This window comes from Amborella trichopoda, chromosome 6 (assembly GCF_054954075.1).
Source record: "Amborella trichopoda isolate Santa Cruz 75 chromosome 6, AtrichopodaSantaCruz75HAP2 v2.0, whole genome shotgun sequence".
Lineage (NCBI taxonomy): Eukaryota > Viridiplantae > Streptophyta > Magnoliopsida > Amborellales > Amborellaceae > Amborella > Amborella trichopoda.
This window is the reverse complement of record NC_142341.1, coordinates 315,370-335,290: the sequence shown is the minus strand read 5'-3', so window position 1 is coordinate 335,290 and position 19,921 is coordinate 315,370. Positions and strand designations below refer to the sequence as shown.

Here is a 19,921-nt window from a genome sequence, read left to right as displayed (position 1 = left end):
GTGTTTTACAAATGTGGTCTAGCGTTTCCTTTTATTGGGATCCAGAGATGTTAAAAAAAGTTATGCTTGGTAAAATGCCTAGAAAATCCATATTTGGGGGTTTTAAACAATTTTCCCTTATAGATATGCTTGATATATAATATTTTTTAAGCTTTAAATTTCATAATTAAGTATGAAAATAAAGTTTTAGCATGCGGTTTGTGTATAGAGTTGAAGCTCTCCACAATCAAAATAAATCATATTTTAAAATAGTGTCAAGAATCAAAATAAATCATATTTTCAAATAGTATCAAGAAATGTGGTTACAACATTGAAAATCTTTGTGATTGCCTTCAAATATAAATTTATCTTTAATTATAAAATTTAAGGCTTAAAAAATAGTGTAGATTAAGCACATCGATGAAAACTTAAAAATCTTAAAAAATGACGGTAAAAAAATGTGTTACAAGATGTACTATTTCTAAAACTAGAAATCCATTTTTTCTCATGTCTATGCATCTTGATATAAAGATTATCAATTTGATGATATTTAGGACTCAAAACAGCCTCTTCTAGTGAAATTTTTAACTAATTTGATTGCTTAGAGCATCGGTTCTATATGAACTTTTTCCAAAGCTTTAAGCCATCACAAAGATTTCCAGTACCAAAACATATATTCTTATATTGCATAAAGGTCGCCTTACTTTGACTGTTTGAGGCCTCAGCCCTATATAAAACACACTACTAATAAAGAGTGGTTTCCATTTCACTAAAAACAATACTAAAAAGGCCAAGCCAAATGATCGCGTGCTCCCGCTGGTAAACTCTCCCAGGAGCTAAGGTTATTTTTAGGAGTCCATATCTTATGGATTTATCTTATAATAAGAAAAGATGAACTCTAAAAAGAAAAATAATAATTTAAATGCACACCCTATGAGTATGAAAAATAATGTCTCATAATTGGATGAGCAGCATCCAAATTTCGACAGTAAGATCTAAGTGTTAAAAAACTCAATATTGAATTTCATTTCCTAAAAATAATCATATGATGATAGTTAATTAGATCCCAATTTTCTAAATCCAAATAATCATTTCAAATACATGTTCCTCGAGGGGGTCAAATAAATAATGTAAAAGTAAAAGAGGCGATTAATTTTAGTACGAGGATGTCACAATCAATTTTGACCATCCGACTTAAAATTGAATGGTTGTGATTATTTGATTGGACTTTAAGTCTAAAATAATAATAATCTTGAACTTCGTGATACACCTAAAGCCATTCCATTGGACATCGAATGGTTGGAAGTAATTGTGACCCCCTTGCAATAAAGATAAACGGATTGGAATCCATTACATGCACATGAACAAAAGTTGAATATGAAAATGAGAGTTGAGATTTTGCGCCCTGTTTGGCTCCCTAGAAATGGGTATCTTGGGGAGATGCCTCTTCTGAACTAGTATTTCCTGGAATTGGCATCTCTTAAAATATGGGTGTTCGTTATTTGTAGAGCAAGTGATAAGATACCTAGAAGATGTTTGTCCACTATTTGAATTCTTTGAGAGATGTGTCTTTCAAAATTTAAAACTTTTATTGTATTGTTATCTTTGAAGTTTTCCTAGTCTTAGTATTGTTTAATTCTCATTATTGTAAACAGATTTATTTCAATTTTTAAATTGTTGTGCTTGTCTTCCAATTTCTAATACGGTTACACATAATTTAGCTCAAATAATAGCAACAAATGCTCAATGAGAGAAGATAAACCGATATATATATAGATATATATACTATTTTAATTCCTTTTTTTTTTTTTTTTATAAGAAAAAAGTTTAGACAAGGTTGCAACCTTAAAATATAGAATTAAGGTGCGTCTCTAAAATCATCATAAAAGGTTATTTTGATGTTGGAACACTCTCTAATTGATTGTCTCGACATCGAGATGTATGAATCATCATCATCATCGTAGTTTTTTTTTTCAATTAATTAGGGTTGGCTACACGAATATTGGTATGCTGACCATACCCTCAATAAGGCCATACAAATATGAAAATTTTATAATTAAATTTCAAGGTGTATGAATATGAAAGGAAAAGAAGATTGAGCCCTAAAAATAACGTATTTAATCTAGACCGTCTATTTTCAAGATTTTAAAGTGTTTATAGATATGCTTGTTTTTAATCATTTTTTAGATTAAAATTTTTGTAATTAGAGATGAAGTGGATTCTCAAGGCCATCTTAAGAAATTTTGATACAAAAACTATATTTATGATACAATTTGGAGGTACGTTTAATTTGGATGATTTAAGGTTTTTTTTTTGTTTGGGTTTATTTTTTTATTTTTTAGGAATAATTCAAAAGGAGAAGACATGCTCCTACTCGTTTTCTCAAAATAGTTACGTGAAGGGGTAGGAATAAAAACAATAACACTGTGATCTGGGTGCTACACCACGACTCCAGGTCCTTTGCACTAATGGTTTTAAGTATATAAAATTTATATACTTCCCCTTATCCAACCCTCCATTACGAATGGAGGGCTACGATTGCCCCAATCACAATATCACATTTCTATACTATTTTATTTTTAATTTATTTCTATAAATTATTTTGTAACAAAAATTTGGACGGCTATTCCTTTATTAAACTCGTACTAGCGAAAATATTAAAAAAATATTTACAATAAAATTAAATGACCAAAATACTTTCGAAAGATTTAAGAGATATTTTGATCATTATGTTTTATTTTAATTTTTTTTTTAATATTTTTTATAAGTACGCCCCAATGAAAAGATGATAAGTACCGAATTTCATATTCATATAATTTATATAAAAAAATAAAAATAAAATAAATTAAGACATGAAATCTAAATTCAAACGATAAATGGCTGCCTCGATCAAAATTGAACAGCCGGATGATAAAGGAAGCATAGATTTTCTAAGGAAAGTATGAAAGCCTTTCCCTAAAGTTCAAACCTTGTACAAACCGCACCCATATCATACTGCACTTTCTTTGAGTCTCGCGGGCAAACAAACAAACGAAAAAGAAAAGAGAGAGAAGGATTTCCAAACGAGCAAGACTTCCTTTCTCTCAAAAATATTTGATTCGCTACACATCCATCAGAAGAGAAGAGAAGAGAAGAGAAAAGCAGGCCTCAATCAATCAATAGAATTATTGATAATGGATTTTTGCAGTAGTTCGAAGAAGGAGGCGTCGTCCTTAGCCCTAATTGTCTTTCTATCGTATCTGCTTTCTTCTTCGTCAAAGTTAATGTGCTCTGCATCTTCAGAAAAGAATAGGTCTTCTATTGGAGGCGGGGGGTTGTTTTGGAGCACGGAAAAGGAGGAGGGAGATTTCAGGAAGGCGGAGATGGACAATTCTCAGAAAATCGAGGAGACCACCGAAGAACAAATCAGTGGCGGGTTCTCTTCATTGGAGGGCATGTTACAGTGGGCAATAGGTATTTCCTTCTCCTCGTACTCCTATTTGTTTCTTATACATCTATTTTTAGGGCTTTTATTTTTGCAGCTGTCATGGTATGATGCATGGTGTTTCTTATAAATTCTTTCAGAGATTTTATTTTGCAATAGTTATGTTATGATCCATGATGCATTGCAATAGGGGTTAAGTGTGGCAAGTTGTAGAGCTTTAAAGGAATTGTACTTTGCGCTCTTTTATACTTTGAGATTCGTAGGATTTGAAGCTCTGTTGCTTGTTTAGAGAGAGAAATTGATGATTTGAATGTCTTTAGTGGAATTCAATAGTTATTTTTTTCTAATGGAAATCAATAGTTAATGTTGATAGAACCAATTCGTCTCTCTGCCTTCCTTAATTTTACTGAGACAATTAAATTTATGCCTGGGCCTGGTTCGAGTTTCTAAGCATTGGCATGTCTGCATACATAAATACATTGCCATCGAAACTAACTGTACATAGGCGAACTTGTGTTATTATGTTTGTAATATAGTGTATCTCTTTGTTTTTTCTTGTGGAAATAGGCCATTCTGATCCAGCCAAGTTAAGAGAAACGGCAAATGATGCTCAACGCCTAAATGAACTAAGGAAACGGCAAACAGAGATAAAGGTGAGACCTGATGATAGGGTTACAAGCTTATCTTTGCATATACTGGTATTAAGTGATTCAATGCCTAGTTTGAACCATGATTTCCGTGCTTAAAGGCTGTTGGATGGACATGCAGTTTGAGAAGTCATTTTTTATTTTATGTTATTTTCAAGGCTCGATATGTGAGTTTGGGGTTCAAAGATGAGATGCCACTCTTTCTATGATCTCATGACAGTTGCTTAGTAAAGCAGGAAGGATTAGTATTGGATCCATGTCAAGGTTTTGTTTCCTATGCACGAAAGAGATCGTTTGTTTGCTATCAAAATTTATGATCTTTCTTTCTAGCTTTTCATCACTGTATGTGCATGGAAGAAGTACGAAGTATCGTGTTAGAGTCCTTTTTTTCTTCTTCTTTGCAATTTATCAGTATCATATTCTCCCAACATCTACGAATTTGTGTCATTTGACTTGCATGCCAGTGATATTCAACATGATAGACATTGACATGTAAAACCCAAATAGAAAAATAATTTTGATATTACTTGGTTTTTGGAACTGATATGTTGCAGATAATGATTAGTTTGATACATACTAGAATGGATATGTTTCCATTGCCACCATCCCATTGAAGCAAAGTAAAAAAATGTGCTGTGAGGAATTGATTCACATTGACTTCTGCAATTTGCTGCATATTCTCAATATTTGTTAACTGTAATGTATGATTTTGGCATTTGCTTGTGTTTATGTCATAATAGTGTGAAAGTGGAATTTCAGTAGGATGTTTGTGTTATTGAACCATACAAATTTTCTGCACATTCCTGTGGATGGGCCTAATGGTTTGTTACTCGCTCAGAATTAAACATGCTGCTACCTGTACATCATGGTTCTATGTATCCATGTGGTCAATCACTGTAGTTTAATGGTGTGGTGGATTCTGTGGTCACTAAGATGCATGTTGTCAATTGGAGGAGTGATGAAGGAGGAGTTAGTTATTTCTCGTTATTATCTAAGTTATCTTCATCCCATCCTTCAGAGAAAAATTCATTTAGATGCTGACTTCTCGTTAGGAACAATGGCATCTCTAACAACCTGCAACTGGAGGTGATTGGGGAGAGTCCACAGCTTGTCTCCTACCTAGAAAATAAAAGATACCCTTTCTCGTTGCTTTTATCCGCTTTCATTATTTTTTTCTGGTAGCATGCTATTGACCACCCTTAATTGAACTCACCAAAGGGTGCTACAAGATGTCATGTTTGATCTTAGAGACATTAGTTAATCATCATTCATATTAGGTTCATATTTTATTGCCTGCACCTGCTTAAAGGCTTGATCTTTTGGGAATTTTGTGTGAATTTCTGTTTCTACCTTGCGGTTGCCTGTTAGCATGTGCAAACTTATGTCATTCATGTATCTGTTAGTCAGGTTAATTGCATTTCTTGCATTCTTGCCTAGTTTTGAATATTTTATTTTTCTATTTATTGCTAGTTATTTATCCAGAGGTTTAGGTCACAAGATATTTCACGTGTTACTGTACTGCCAAGGTTTTTATTATATATCTCTTTTCTTTTTCTTTTCAAATAAGGATGAGGTTTTGTATCATATGCCTTTGTATTCTATTTTCTAGATTAAGCTGTTTGCAGTTTGCCCAATGGGTTACTCCTTGTCATCAATACTGAAATTCATTATGGTTCTTCATCTCAGGGTGGTAATGTTGCTTTATAATGCACTGCAGGAATTAATGGATAAATTGAAAATGCCATCAGATGCAGAATTGATGAAAGCAGCTATAGCTGATCTTAATAATTCTTCATCATCTTTGGAAGATCGTCTGCATGCTTTGAACACGTTGCTTGTTCTAGTTGAGCCAATTGACAATGCAAATGGTAAGAAGCAAATACTTTACAACAGCTCACCATTGAAACACCACACTCAACTTCTATGGACTAATTTTTAAGGGAAAGTATACAAAGTGACCAATTTCCTTTTGGTACAACTGTACAAGGTGGTCACAATCACTCTTGTGCGTCGGATTTCAAATCAGGTGGTTGTAAGTCATTGACTAGGTTCAAAATTCAAAGAAAAATTTATCGAACTTCGTGACATAACTCAAACTGTCCAATTTTGAAATCGGATTGCTAGAGGTATTTGTGCCCTCTTTGTAACAAAGATACATAGCCACATAGTATACAATCATTATCATCATCAAAACTAAAAATCATTTTCCTAACTATTTGGGGTCAGCTACATGAATCATAGTTCGCCATTCTGCTATATCAAAAGTCATATCCTCAGTGAGGCTATTAGTCCTCATATATTTTCTCACTATTTCCATCCATATCCTTTTGGGCCTACCCCTTGCCCTTTTTGAGCCTTCTATTTGAACTAACTCACACCTCCTAACAGGTTTTGTATTGGGTCTGTGTTGCACATGGCCAGTGATGCCCATAATACTACATTGTATTCTTGCTTCTTTGAGTATATGAATTACCATATTTAAGGCAGAAATGCTGTTTTAATCAATGGGGGCTCTCGGATAAGCGGGCTTATTTTACAAGTTAAATATTGTTATGCACATGCAAGATAGGGCTTGTTGGTGTCAAATGTGCGGTTGCAGTTTTTGATTAGTGCATATCTGTGACTGGCTGCTATTGCTGGATAAGTTTAAAACACACATACACACACACACGCCCACACCTAGTGATTTCTTACAGATGAGCATTTTACGGTCTCAATCTGGTATTTACATGTTACGAACTTTGTTCATGCAGATCTGGATAAACTTGGAGGCATTGTCGCTGTCATTTCTGAACTCTACAATTCAGAACCTGAGATCAGGACAACCTCTGCTTGGGTTTTGGGAAAAGCCAGTCAAAATAATCCACTTGTTCAGAAGCTGGTGAATATATACTTACATGTGCAATTGCCCTCTACAAGTGCCCAAATTCCTTGAATGGTTTCCTCTAATGTTCTAATATAAAAGTTTGAAATTAGACCAAATCTGGCTGGACTTTGATACAAGAAGATTTCATATAATTGGAAAAGAAAAGAAACAATGAGTTTCATGAGAAGAATGCAAGAATAAGGTTATAGAAAAGGAGAAGAAAAGAAAGAAGTGTGATTTCTGAACATTGTTTAATCTTTGTCAAAGTCTTACCTAGATTTGCTTCATATTGATTGGAATCAAGGTTATAATTGTGATGCTTGCATATACCTGTTGCACTCTTGTTGGGTGTCTACCAGGGCTGGCTCCAAGCCTTGATGTAAATTTTGTTGAAATTTTTTAATACAATCAGTGTGCCTTGTCTTGGTCTCTGCTCTCTGGATTGCTTCAAATTCACAAATTCAATTGCTATTAGCCCAATGATTTGAAACCATGTTGCGTAGGTTCTTGATCATGGGGGGCTTCTGAAACTGATGAAGATGGTGAAGTCCAGCAATTTAGAAGAGGCAACAAAGGCATTGTATGCAGTTTCAGCTCTTATCAGCAACAATTTCAATGGCCAGGAACTTTTCTACGCACAAGCTGGAGATCTTTTATTGATGGTGAACTTTTCATGCTACACAAGATTTTCCAAACCCAGTATATCTTCGCAAGTTATCTTGACAAACATGATTGCGTGGTGCAGGACATTATGAGCAATTCAAGTAGTGACATCAGGCTTCGTCGAAAATCTGTGTTTTTGGTAGCTGATCTGGCTGAGAGTCAGTTACAAAGCAAGGATGAACTAGTGCTTCCATTCTTAGGCAATCGGTTGTTCTTGAAATCTGTGGTGGATCTCACAACTTCAACTGACCTTGACCTAGAGGAGAAGGTCTATTTCTACTATAACCTTTCAGTTATTCTTGTTGGTGGTATAAGATCAATGGGCTAGAAATGATATCTTTTAAAAAATATATTTTATTGTATTAAAACTCAAGGGTTTAAATGCTTAAATATCTCAATACAAAACTATAATATATATATCCAGCCTACAAACATGGTTTATATACATTTGAATAGTAAAAATTCAACCCTAATAGGTCCTTTAGAAATCCCTTAAAAATACAATTAAACTCCATACAATGTCCAAATACTCACAATATACATCTCTATAACCTATTACATAACTTGTAGTCAAAATTCTTCATTATATCAAAATTACATGATAATTCTATCTTCATTCTTTATCCTCGTCGTATATCACAATGTCTCATACACATCATACACTTGATCATGATAATCCAATGAGATTTCAATTCACATAAACAATATAACATCACATTAAAGCTCATACTACATGATTATAAGAACAATCTCAATATTCACATAACATACTAAATTTAATCGATCATGAATAACTCAATAACTGTAAATACATCAAATTAACATGCAAACTTACATGGGGGAAGCCATGGTTTGAACTCCTTGTGCCTGGGCCACGAAAGGGCTTTTTGAGGACTTAATTTTGTTCTATTGTCTAAGGCACGGGTGATAATAATAACTCAAGGAGATCAATTCAATGGGAAGCAAATGATCACTTTTATTTTACTTAATGATGATTAAATCATGAGAGAGATATGTATTAAAACAACCTTTCAAAGTTTGAGAGAGACACTACAAAACATAAGGAAGTTATGGAGAAACTTCACCATGTGGTCCATAAGGGACCACACGAACTTTTCAACATTAAAAAAGGAACTCAAGGGGTTATTTTATATGCTCAAATACCTCTCATTAGTTGTATATTCTTAGTAAAAATTTTAGAAAAATAAGATTAAAAAAATTAAGGTGAAACTCCTCAAGATTATGGAGTAAGCAAGCTAGTCTACACGTACTATGTGCATGGACTACACTGTTACTTTGGGACTCTTCAAATATCAAGTTTTCATGACCAAAAATGAAGAAAGCTACTGTAAACTAAGAATTACAGCAAACTTTGATAATAGAAATGAGGTAGGAATTGAAATATAAGAAGCAAAATCAGTACTTTAGTGAATTAATAGTATGTGCTTGATCACACACATGAGGGACTACTTCATGAAAGGGTTTCAAATGAAAGCTAAAGGAAGAAGATAGTTTCATGGGTGGTCATGTTTTTGTCAAGGGGGTTTTTTATCTCTCTTTGAAGTGAATACACAAGTTAGGGTTATAATTGATCCCATAAGCTAATTTTATACTTAGATCATAAATATGGATTTGATATTATCCTTGATACCTTAAGTCAATGGCACATGAGAGGCTTTTATCCAAGCTACTCATTCATATCTTATCACCAAGATCAATGGATGAGCTTTTGTCACCCTTCACTCCTTAAAACCTAGGTTTATAGTCATTTTATTTTAAAGCCCTATGTTTTATTTTTCATTAAGTCCAAATTCATTTTTACACTCATGCTCATGGTTTTTGAATAATTTGTGAGAGTCAATAAAAGACAAGGACATGGACATAAAAGTATTATGGGACATCCATACATGTGAATAAAATATCTTATGACATCATTAATAGGATTTCAACATTACTAAAGTTTCACATGGGTCAAGCCCATAAAGTGGTGCCACATAAGATATACCGCATGCCACAAAATCATATGTGGATAATAATATAAATCAAATTAATTCTCAAAAACCCATAACTTCACACATGCCAAATAAATCACGTGTGAACAAAACACCATGTGACAAAATAACTCATTTAAGTCACCACATTATAAAACATAATATAATTAAATAACAAAAGATAACGATGCCCCCCACGCATGGGCATGACATCAGCATGATGTCAGCACCCAAGGGGGTGTGGGGGTGCCATGTCGCGTCCCTATGGCCACTTGGGACCCACGTGGCATCCCCATGGCTCGTCCTCGATCGTCATTTTGGCCAAACGATTTAAAAATAAAAATTTTTGGTGTTAAAAATTCTGAAAAATTATCAAAAAATCCCGAAAATTCTCCAAATGATATTTCAACATTATTACACATTTTCTCATCAATATAAAAACTTTTCTCATCGATTTTAGATTAACTTGGGCGAAAGGTAAATGAGATCTCTAGACTTATAGCACTAGTTAGAGTCTTTCATTAGGCTAACCCGAATGACGTTCTACCGGTGTCTCAAGCCGACCCAACGGACTTATGCTCTACAGTCTATGGCATGGACATATAATTGGTCACATTAAAGTCTTTGAGTCGGAGCTTCTTGTCACCAGGGGTTCAATGGATTACTGGTGCACCCCTGTGGAACATGTTCATACTCAAATACAGAGGTCATATCAAAGCACATATGTATTAGCTTCTTTTAAGTCGGATTATAAGAGTGGTTTCCCTATACGATTGTGGGTGCACATGCCATGAAACGGTCTCATGTTAGGATACGGGCACATATACCATGAGCCGACCATTCCATATAGGGCAAATACTCTTTTAAATACTTCGATTCTATTATTCTCGATTGGATTCTCCAAGCCCTGGCTTATCACATCAACTATGAGGCATTCCAATCAATATTGTCCTGACTGGGAGGTAACCCTCACACCTCCCTAAGAGCTAACATTATCAAAACGTATACTCTCAATGCTTCAAATACTCGGGATATATGAATCTAGGCCTCAGTGCGTCAAGCATCTAGATTCAGTCTCTCCCTCTAGCTTCCAAAAGACTATTGGCTTTAAGGCCTTGAAAGGCCACATAGTCAGCCATTCTATTACAACTTAAAATTGGGTCAGAAATTCAATTTAGGACCTGACTGAAACTAATGGGATTGACTGCATGCATCAATGTTTCATAGCTCAGAGAGGTCGACTCCGCTCCTCCAAGGTATCTCTGCCTAGGTAGGGTTCTTGAATTCACCAATCAAAAATTTTGTTAATAAATCACTAATAAATAATTTAAAAATATTATTGTTCTATATACTTCTTGTTCTATATACTTTTCATTTTTATTTTTATGATGATTTGTGAATTTTCTTGCTTATGCTCTGTCTATTTTTCCCTTTTTTTCTTAAATGTTTCAAGCTTTAAATCAATTTTTTTCATAATCCATCTTCTATATACGTTTTTCCATCTTTTATAGAATTTTAATGATGTTTATGACTTATTTGCTTTTTTACTTATTTAAACTGTTTTTTGTATTTTTTTTGCATTTTTTTGGCCCTTTTTGGCCTCATGCAGAGCCCCTTTTGGCTTTGTGCAGAATCCTAGCTAGTCCAATTGGACTCCCCCGGGTTACTCTGTTCATGCAGGAGCCACATCCTGAGCCAGAACCAAGTTTTTTAACATTTGCCATGCATGCATATTTTCTGCATTATTTCGGCCCCAATACAGACTAACTGAGCCTGACTTTGACCAATATTCAGAGTACATTTTATATTATCTTTTAACCTCCATTTGGAATTCCCAATCTGTGCTAGTTTTTGCAATTTTGGTAAGAAGTTTACCAAATATTGATGCATCGTAAATAATGTGCTTATAATAATATTGTTGTACCATTGTAACTCTCCTTTAATTAATATAATGCAGTTAACAGATTAAAAATAATAATATTGTCAAATTGAATGTTGGATATGTGATATGCTTAGGTTCTTTCGTTCTTCTGCTTTGGTTTGTTGAAGTCATGGATTTTGTTTCTGTTATACAGACTTTAATGGCTATTAGGAGCCTTCTCCAACTCAGCACCACTGAGGCTCTGGTCTTTAAGGATTTCTGCAATCTGGGTGAAGCCCTCGAGAAGATGAGACAGCAATTTGAGAAGCTGTTAGCAGATGAGGACCTGAGAGAGTATGTTAGGGACATCGAGGTTCTTCGCAGGGAAGTAGAGTTCATTTTCAGTCAAAAGCTGGAAAAGGTATCATTAAGTTGCCTATTTTGTCCAAAATTTGGATTTGAAGTTTTCTAATATTTACCCAAATGAGTTGGAGTTCAAAATAGAGTTCGACTTTGAGTGTCCCTCATTGATCCATTGAGATCTGGCAGGTGGTGTCTCGGGTGCCTACTTGAAATGCATGCCTTATTTATGCATTGCAATGCCGTGGAGCTGGCATGAAATGTTTTGGGTGAAGAAACCCAAACATTTTCTACAACGACATGTATTCGTTAGCCTCCGGATTCAGCTTTGATGCATCTGAATTGAAGATGGAAGGGGTTGTGATTGTATTCATATCTCATATTTTTGAATTGGACTGAATCCCATGACGTCTGCTGTCTCTCTCTTTAACCTGTATCTTTGACCTTAGTTCCCACAACAATCGTGCGAAATCGTAATGTAAATCATGTCTGGTAAAGGAGTTGTATGAGGAAAGCTTGTGAAAATACTGTCTGGAGCAGTGGGTAATTTTAATCTAATGTAGGGAGCCACAACAACAAGGGATTTACAGCTCTAGTCCCATTATCTCAAAAACCTTCTTTACTGACAAATATCTATTATCAATCGAGCTTGGTGCAATCTTTTTGTGATTGGATTAGTTTTTCTCTTTTTTTAACTTCATTTAAATTCAGAGTGAATTCAGAGTGATTCCAGAGTGAATTCTCTTATTCGTTGTTGTTGTTAATTTACTTGTACCGTGCTTGCCCCTTGATCTTGCCATGAGGTGTGTACGTTTGAGTGCCTAGCTCCTTAGGATGGGGCATCTATGTATGAGCTCATACCATGCATATGCAGCCCCTAATTAAGCCTATCTTAAAATAGATTTTTAATCTAAATTGTAGAATTTTTTGTTTTAAATTTTGAGTTTAATCAATGACACATTTACAACTATTCAATTTGAAATTTGTCAGACAAGAATGATTGCAACTTTTTTTGCTTTTGTTTTTTTTGAATGTTAGCTAAATGATTGTAACATATTTATATTAAAAATACTTATATTGAAAGTAAATAGCCTCTGTCTATTTTTTTTTTTATGGGATTGTCTAGAAAAAGAGTTGCGGGATTGTCTAGAAAAAGAGTTGCCCGGAGTTAGGATGTGAAGCACAATTTTAATAAATAAAAGACAACTTCGCTATTTATATCCCATCTTTTTGCGCGGTTGGGACGAAATATGACAAAGCAAAATGATGGTGCAACAAAAAGTTCAAATATATCTTTAAATTTTAACCTTGATCTTTTTGTTTTTTGTTTTTTGTTTTTTTTTTTTGGGAGGGGTGAAGTGCTCTATGCCTTGAGGGGTGCAAAATTACATATGCATCCATTTTAAAGATCGATGACATCCATCTTAAAGATGGATGTGGAAGCAAAATCAATAGTTTGATTTTTTTGTTTTAGTTTTTTAAATTTATATTTTAATGTATACACATTCTCCATGGTGGAGACAATACGCACCAAAAAAATTAGCTCCAAAATCTATCTTAAAAACTAGACCACGAAAAGGGCATACACATACATGAGTCCCTGGACTCATGGAAACCAAATCTATCTTAAAAAATAAACTACGAAAAGGGAATATATTTTTTTTCTTCTTCTGCTAAGGCCAGTCGTAACAATCGGGATTGCCATTTTCTACGTGAAAAAATATTGAATCAACAAAAAAACACATGAAAAAAGAGTGAACCGGCAAAAAACCAGCCCAGATTGGTGAATCTGCAATCCGTATTGGTGTTTTACCGTAGAGAAATGCCATTTTAATATGCAAAACCGCCTGTTCCGAACCTCGAAAATTTGGATCTCAATCCCTGCCTAAGAAGGAAAAAGAAAAGTTGAAAGGCCATTGAAGGAGAGACACATACAAACAGCCGCGGCCGCTGAGGCTCCACAACACGACCCCGCAAATAAATTCCTGCTTGGAAGTTACTCGAGAGTTACGAGAGAGGGGAGGGTTTTTGTGCGACTTTCAGGGCTGATTGCTTCTCCATTTCAGGCTTCGATGCACGCAAGCTTCTAGACCCGAGCTCTAGCCCAAACCCTAACTCTTCAATGTCTGGGAACAGTAACCCTAACCCTAATTCTTCATCTATAGAGAAGGGGATGAGCTCCTCCACCTCAGTTATTGAATCCGTAAACGAGTTACAGAGCCTCTCCTCGGCTCTCTCTAATTTCACAGCTCGCTGGAACGAGCTGCATACCCACCTCATCTCCATTCACAAAGCCATAGATTCCAGACTCACCACCACAAACTCCAATACTAAGAACAAGAACCCAAATTCAACGGCAGATGGTGAAGAAAAAAACAGTAAGAATGACGGAAAAGAAGAGCTTCTTCAGTCAAGTTTCGAAGCCCTGTGCAAGCAGATGGATGGAAAGGCTCTCAGGAGATTTGTCACTATTAATCTAAGCCAAATAGACAGCATAAGGAAAATGGCACCCGGTGCCCTAATGTCAGCCCCTGATCCTGCCAAGCTAATATTGGATTGCATGGGAGGGTTCTATTTGCAGCATGTGAATGCTTTCAGCAAGCACTCCCCTCTCATTGGGATTCGCAGGGCCTGTATCCTCCTTCTCGAGTTTTTTGTGGCATCTAGCTTGGAGGTTTCAAGCGTGGTGCAGGAGGAGGCAAAGAGTGTTTCAATTGCTTGGAGGGAGAGGTTAATTAAGGAGGGTGGGGTTGCAAAGGCCACTGGCATGGATGCTTTAGGATTGCTGCTCTTTGTTGCTGCTTTTGGGGTGCCTCCTCAACTTGAGAACGAGGATCTCTACCATCTTATGCGGTTGGTGAACCTTCGCAAGAGAGCTCTGGTTCTTCGTTGCTCACCGAGATTCATGAAAAAACTTCCTGGTATGTACATGCATCTCTCTTTTCTTTTTTTGGTTTCTAGTTCAGAGTTTTCTGATAATTTATAAGCAATATCAAGACTTTTTCAGTATATTGTGATGCACACAAACCTGCACAATCTATGCGTGCACATTTTTTGTGTTTTTGCCACTTGCTAACTCTTCTTGGTGCCACAAGAGATGGGCTGTTGGTTTTCATGGACTATTTAACTCATCACTCGAATTAGATGTACAAGTATTAAACCATGTTGAGGCCTTGAGGGAAAATGTCATTATCAAGTGTGAATAGAATTGAAGACATGGACAGGGCAGGAATCAATTTGCCCTGAAATTTATGAGAGTTTGTAAATATTTGAATTAGAATTTCCTGATTTAGAGCAAGACTATTGCTCCCATGGCCTAAAGCTATAGAATGAAAATGAACCCAAAAAAAAAGAAAAGAATTTTGCTTGCAAAAGAGCTGGCATCATTCATTAGGTTGAAGAATAGCATATGCTTCATGCCAATCGTGTTTTTAGGGATTTCATAAGTAGGTTTCCCAGTTGAAACTGATGCGTTCTGAGAGTTGAAACCGATGTCTTTGGAATAGCTTTATTGTAGTGTATAACTCAGAAGATAATTGCATTTTTCCTTTTACAACTGAAGCTATGTCACTTTCCCGAAAAAAACTGAAGCTATGTGTAACTATAGAATTAAGCATCAGATTGTTGCAATTATTGAATATGGTGATATCCAAAAGAACCACCAAAAGGAGATCCCATATTACATGGGATTGATGTTGATATTGATATTGATAAGTTTCCTAAGTTAGTTGAGATGCCCGTCAAAGCCCAACTAGATTAGGACTCTTGGTTATGTATTAAGTTTGGGATATGTGTGACATCTCAGAGATTCATATCTAGTATGGAATTCATAACCTTGAGCAACTGTTCCCATATTTGCAGACAACTTTCAGTTATAAGATGGGGTTTGGAATCTTTGCTTGATTTTTCAGTTGAATTTTCAATAAACTTTTCAGCTGAAATTTCAATGGAGTCTACTACGTACTATTCATAATTCTTCTCTAGAGAGAGAAACAAAGGGGCAATAAAAGAATAATGAAAGTGGTATCTAAGAATGATGTTCTAGATAGAGAAAGATGGTGGTGCAGTCCAACAATATGGAGAGATACATAGAACCCAAATGGAGAGAGAGACAGAGAGAGAGAGAGAGAGAGAGGAATGAAAAGGGGTTGGAGAGAGATATTTTTTTATAGTTTTGTTTGTTTTTAAATTTTTATATGTGCCCCGAGTTGTACATACTGCCCTATATATTTGGAAGGAGAGAAGAAATAATTTGTATGCCCTATTTGGGTTCACCATAAGGGGAAGGTGGCTTTCTCGAGAGTGAGAAAGGGGTATTGGCCTCCTGTGCTTGACAAGCAAGGCTCTCATATAGAGAGAATTGAGCTTCTTATGGAGAGAGATGCTACGATGTGCCTCCTACAAAGTGAGATGCTGGTTTCTTATAGAGAAGCAGTTCTTATGGAGATTTTGAGAAATTTCCCTTTTTAGTGAGAGAAAGTCCCGGTTGCTTTCACGGTTCTCTTCTTGGGCAGTAGTTTAGCTGTGGAATAGAGATGTGAGATTGACGAGTAGTGTCGATCGGAAGAGCTGGTTTAAAAGGCTTGGTCAATTTTGTTTTGCCAAGGGTTACAGAGGTGGCTTTATGTCCCATAATCTGTGATGTAACTCTCATTGGTATTGTACGATTTTTGCTTTCTATGCCCGTTGATATAGCTATTTGGGGTGAACTACCTTTAATTTTTTTGTTCTTGATTTGTGCATTTTATGCTTTGTTTCTCGTGTTCTCACTGATTTTGTTTCTAGCTAGTTAACTAAAACGATCATAGTGGGAGGGATCCAACTACCAGGGTTCCTGTTTTCGCATCTAAAAGGTTCTTAAATCCTAACGATAATTACCATGTGGATCTTCATAATTTGTGCAGCATGATAACCTCATATATGTTAGAAGCTCCACTATTTAACTTTGCAAATGTATACAATGAGACCATTTATTTTTAATATAAGGAGGTCACATTCGTTATTGATTATTAGATTTGAAAATTGTCTGGTTGAGGATGTGTCATTGTTTGGGCACAAAGTCCAAAATAAAATTTCTTGAATGTTGTGAAACACTTTCATCTATTGGATTGCACATCCAATTGCTAAAAGTGATTGTGACCTCCTTGTACCAAAAATAAATGGTCTCATAGTATATAATCCCTTTAACATTATATGCAACAAATCAATTCTCTACATCCACTTGTACTAGCAGAAATATTGTTCCTCAGTGGAGTGCCTTTTTTACTTTCCATTTTCTCTCTAGCAACTGCTCAAAGAAGCTTTGCTTTTTTACTTTTTTTTTGGGGTTAATTTGCTTCATTTACATTTACGAAGCTGGTCATTCATGATCACAGCTGTTGATCCAATGATAGCATCCTTACCTCAAGACAAACCTACACTGTGCATGAGTGCTTGGACTGTCTCAAAGTATGTTCTCCACATTGAGACAACCACCATATTTCAATTAAACAACAGAAGAGCAGCCAATATATCTTCAGAGTCAAGAGAAGTGTGAGATTTTTCAAACGTTGTGTTGAGGCATGAGATTTGTTATTGAGTATGTTGCCATGCAATCAGTATCAGAGTGGTGATAATTGGCACCTTTTACTAGTAATCTCTCAGACAAATAAGCCCCTTGAACATCAATCTCAGTATTTTAAACTTGAAGCGAAGAATCTCCTCAACAGTTGTGTGCCTCGGCTGTTCCTCAAAAAAATCATCTTCCCTATTTTTCTAAATCCATATCCAGAATTAGGTGTGTTCTCCCTCCATTTTGTGCTTCCTTCCTTTGTGAATGTAGCTCCTAAGGTTCATTTCCCAAAAAAGAAAAAAAAAAGAGAATAAAGTTTTAGTTCTTGAGGTTCTAAATTTTTTAGAGCATTTGTCCCTTGTTGATTAACTAAAATTGCCTCTTTTCTGGGTTGTAGCCCATCCTCTTACAATCACCATTTTGCTAGATTCCTCGTCAAAAAAATTGGAAGTTCCTGTGTTGCATTAACCACCACCTTACCAATTTTAATGTTCTACTGTGATTAGGGCTAACTGATTAAAGAAAAATTGGTTGGGGCTAGTGACTATCATTTACAGAATTATATTATAACCGTCTTCAATTGTGTTTATTGTAAGTTTATCATGTTTTTGTTTGTGCTAGTGTAGTCGCGCAGCCCTTGCATTTGTTAATCTTGAGCATAAGGGCATATGAGCTATTGATTCGGAAATCCTCACCACTTGCTATCCTTTGTATAAATAATGTTCCTCACTTGAGTTCAATACCTGACAGATGTGATCGAAGGACTGATCAGCAGAGGGAATCAGGTTGCAGCTGTGGATCTTGCTTACACTTTTGGGCTTCAGGATAAGTTCAAACCACTGCCTCTGCTGAAGGCCTTCCTGGAAGATGCTAGGAAAGGAAAGAAAAAACAGGGCCCCCCTGATGCTGAATGGGTAATGTATAATCTCCATACAAACCCACAATTCTAAACCGACATTCCTTTGTTTTGATTCTCTACCAATCGTTTTCTGCGACAGATTGGTCGACTAGCCGCTCTAAACTCTGTGATCAAGTGTGCTAAAGATCACAAATTTGAAGCTGCTATATCTGGTTGGAACCTCAATGCCGAAGTGGCCAAGCTAGAGAAAGAGAAGCCAAAGAGGAAAGTAGACAAGATTGAGAAGAGGAAAGCAGACAAGATTGAGAAGCCAAAGCTAGGAGTGGTAAAGAAACGGTCTCGGCCTTCCATGGTTTTACCAAAAACGGCTTCTGGTCATGTGGTTTTGCCATCCAATGACCGGGGTATTGGAGCGCAGTCCGCTAGACTCACTATGGGTGTCTTTGATGCTCATCAACTGGCGAGCTCGACTGATGGGTTTGTGACGATGGGGAATGGCACTGGGTTGGGAACAAGTGGTAGTATGGGTTTCTTAGTGGGAGGTGGAATGGGGTCATATGGATGGCAAGCAGAAGGGTTATACAGTAGAAACAACGATAACATGGGTCAAAATGTGTTAATGCCAACAACGTATCCATCTTCATTACCTGGTGTTAATTTAAGTGGGTCTAATTTGTATTCCTCCTCGGATCCTCATCTTGAAAACGTGTCATACTATGGTGGCTATTCTCACCTTGATAACAGCATTGCTGCTTATCAGCCATCTTGTTAGCACTTGTGTATCCTCTGGTTCATTTTCTGGTTCTGAGTCTCCTCGGGATCATTTTTTGGGTACTACGTCTTAATGTACTGGATCCAACAGGTGGCATTGGGGTTGGAGGGTGGTGTATCTAGCCCTTGAGTTAATGCCTGTCTATTTGAATTGACAGAGATGGTAGGGGTCTCTTAGTTGTCATCAGGTTCATTTCATGAGTGGAGCCTCTCTGTTGGAAGGACAATATTGGTGGGATTGAAATAGAGCTGCAAGTCAGATTTTTACCTTGATAAATTTGATCATGTAATACATCATGTATGGAGTTTAATTTCCATGCTCTACATATTTTAATTGTTTATAGCATTTTGTTACACTTCAGTTAGACCTCAAATAGTATCAATATGATTATTGTTCATCATAGCTTTTTCTTAACTATTTGGGATCGGCTATACAAATCATAGTATGACATTCTACTTTATCAAAGATCATACTCTTAGAGAGGCTATAAGTCGCTATATCTTTTTCACTACTTCCAACGATGTTTTTTTGAGGTTTATCACTCGCTCTTTTTTAGTATTCCACTTTATCTAACTTGCACTTGTTAATTGTCATGGCTCCATATGAGTCCTATACCTATATAGGCATTTTGTATAACTTCGCTGCCATGATTTGTTTGAATAATTAACTGGATATCTTTGTAAATGGATGCGGCAGCTATAATGGCTACAAAATCAATATGGTAACTTTTAAATATCAAAGCACAATTATTTTGATCTGCCTTCTAAATTTCTTAAAATCTCTCCCATTCTCTTTTGACTCTCATTACATCCATCTCTACTTGAAAATGTTTTTTGTTTTTCCAACTTATATGTGATTATTATTATTGCCAAAAATTAGAATCATTTTCAATTTAGCTTATATAAAAAAAAGGTAATAGGCAAAAAGTTGAACTGCTAATCAATTGTA

At 35.8% G+C, this 19,921-nt stretch overlaps 2 protein-coding genes across 2 annotated transcripts; both read left to right on the top strand.

Moving 5' to 3' along the window:
* Positions 1 to 2,936: 2,936 nt before the first annotated feature.
* LOC18434645 (ARM repeat superfamily protein) lies at positions 2,937 to 12,449 on the top strand. Its single transcript, XM_006844709.4, has 8 exons — positions 2,937 to 3,432; positions 3,971 to 4,056; positions 5,768 to 5,918; positions 6,804 to 6,931; positions 7,420 to 7,578; positions 7,662 to 7,847; positions 11,646 to 11,852; positions 11,981 to 12,449. The coding sequence occupies exons 1-8, from the start codon at positions 3,153 to 3,155 to the stop codon at positions 12,002 to 12,004; spliced, it is 1,221 nt and encodes a 406-aa protein (XP_006844772.3). The 5' UTR covers positions 2,937 to 3,152; the 3' UTR covers positions 12,005 to 12,449.
* Positions 12,450 to 13,791: 1,342 nt separating this feature from the next.
* FRI (FRIGIDA-like protein) lies at positions 13,792 to 19,373 on the top strand. Its single transcript, XM_006844710.4, has 3 exons — positions 13,792 to 14,712; positions 18,093 to 18,256; positions 18,341 to 19,373. The coding sequence occupies exons 1-3, from the start codon at positions 13,914 to 13,916 to the stop codon at positions 18,971 to 18,973; spliced, it is 1,596 nt and encodes a 531-aa protein (XP_006844773.2). The 5' UTR covers positions 13,792 to 13,913; the 3' UTR covers positions 18,974 to 19,373.
* The last annotated feature ends 548 nt before the right edge of the window (positions 19,374 to 19,921 follow it).

What these genes read in the sequence shown, in the direction of transcription:
- LOC18434645 (XM_006844709.4), top strand. Translation starts at nt 3,153, where the DNA reads ATGGATTTTTGCAGTAGTTCGAAGAAGGAGGCGTCGTCCTTAGCCCTA. An exon ending in ATCCACTTGTTCAGAAGCTG is followed by an intron (nt 6,932 to 7,419) that starts GTGAATATATAC and finishes CATGTTGCGTAG; the next exon opens with GTTCTTGATCATGGGGGGCT. An exon ending in CTGGAGATCTTTTATTGATG is followed by an intron (nt 7,579 to 7,661) that starts GTGAACTTTTCA and finishes TGCGTGGTGCAG; the next exon opens with GACATTATGAGCAATTCAAG.
- FRI (XM_006844710.4), top strand. Translation starts at nt 13,914, where the DNA reads ATGTCTGGGAACAGTAACCCTAACCCTAATTCTTCATCTATAGAGAAG. An exon ending in ATTCATGAAAAAACTTCCTG is followed by an intron (nt 14,713 to 18,092) that starts GTATGTACATGC and finishes AATACCTGACAG; the next exon opens with ATGTGATCGAAGGACTGATC. An exon ending in GCCCCCCTGATGCTGAATGG is followed by an intron (nt 18,257 to 18,340) that starts GTAATGTATAAT and finishes TTTCTGCGACAG; the next exon opens with ATTGGTCGACTAGCCGCTCT.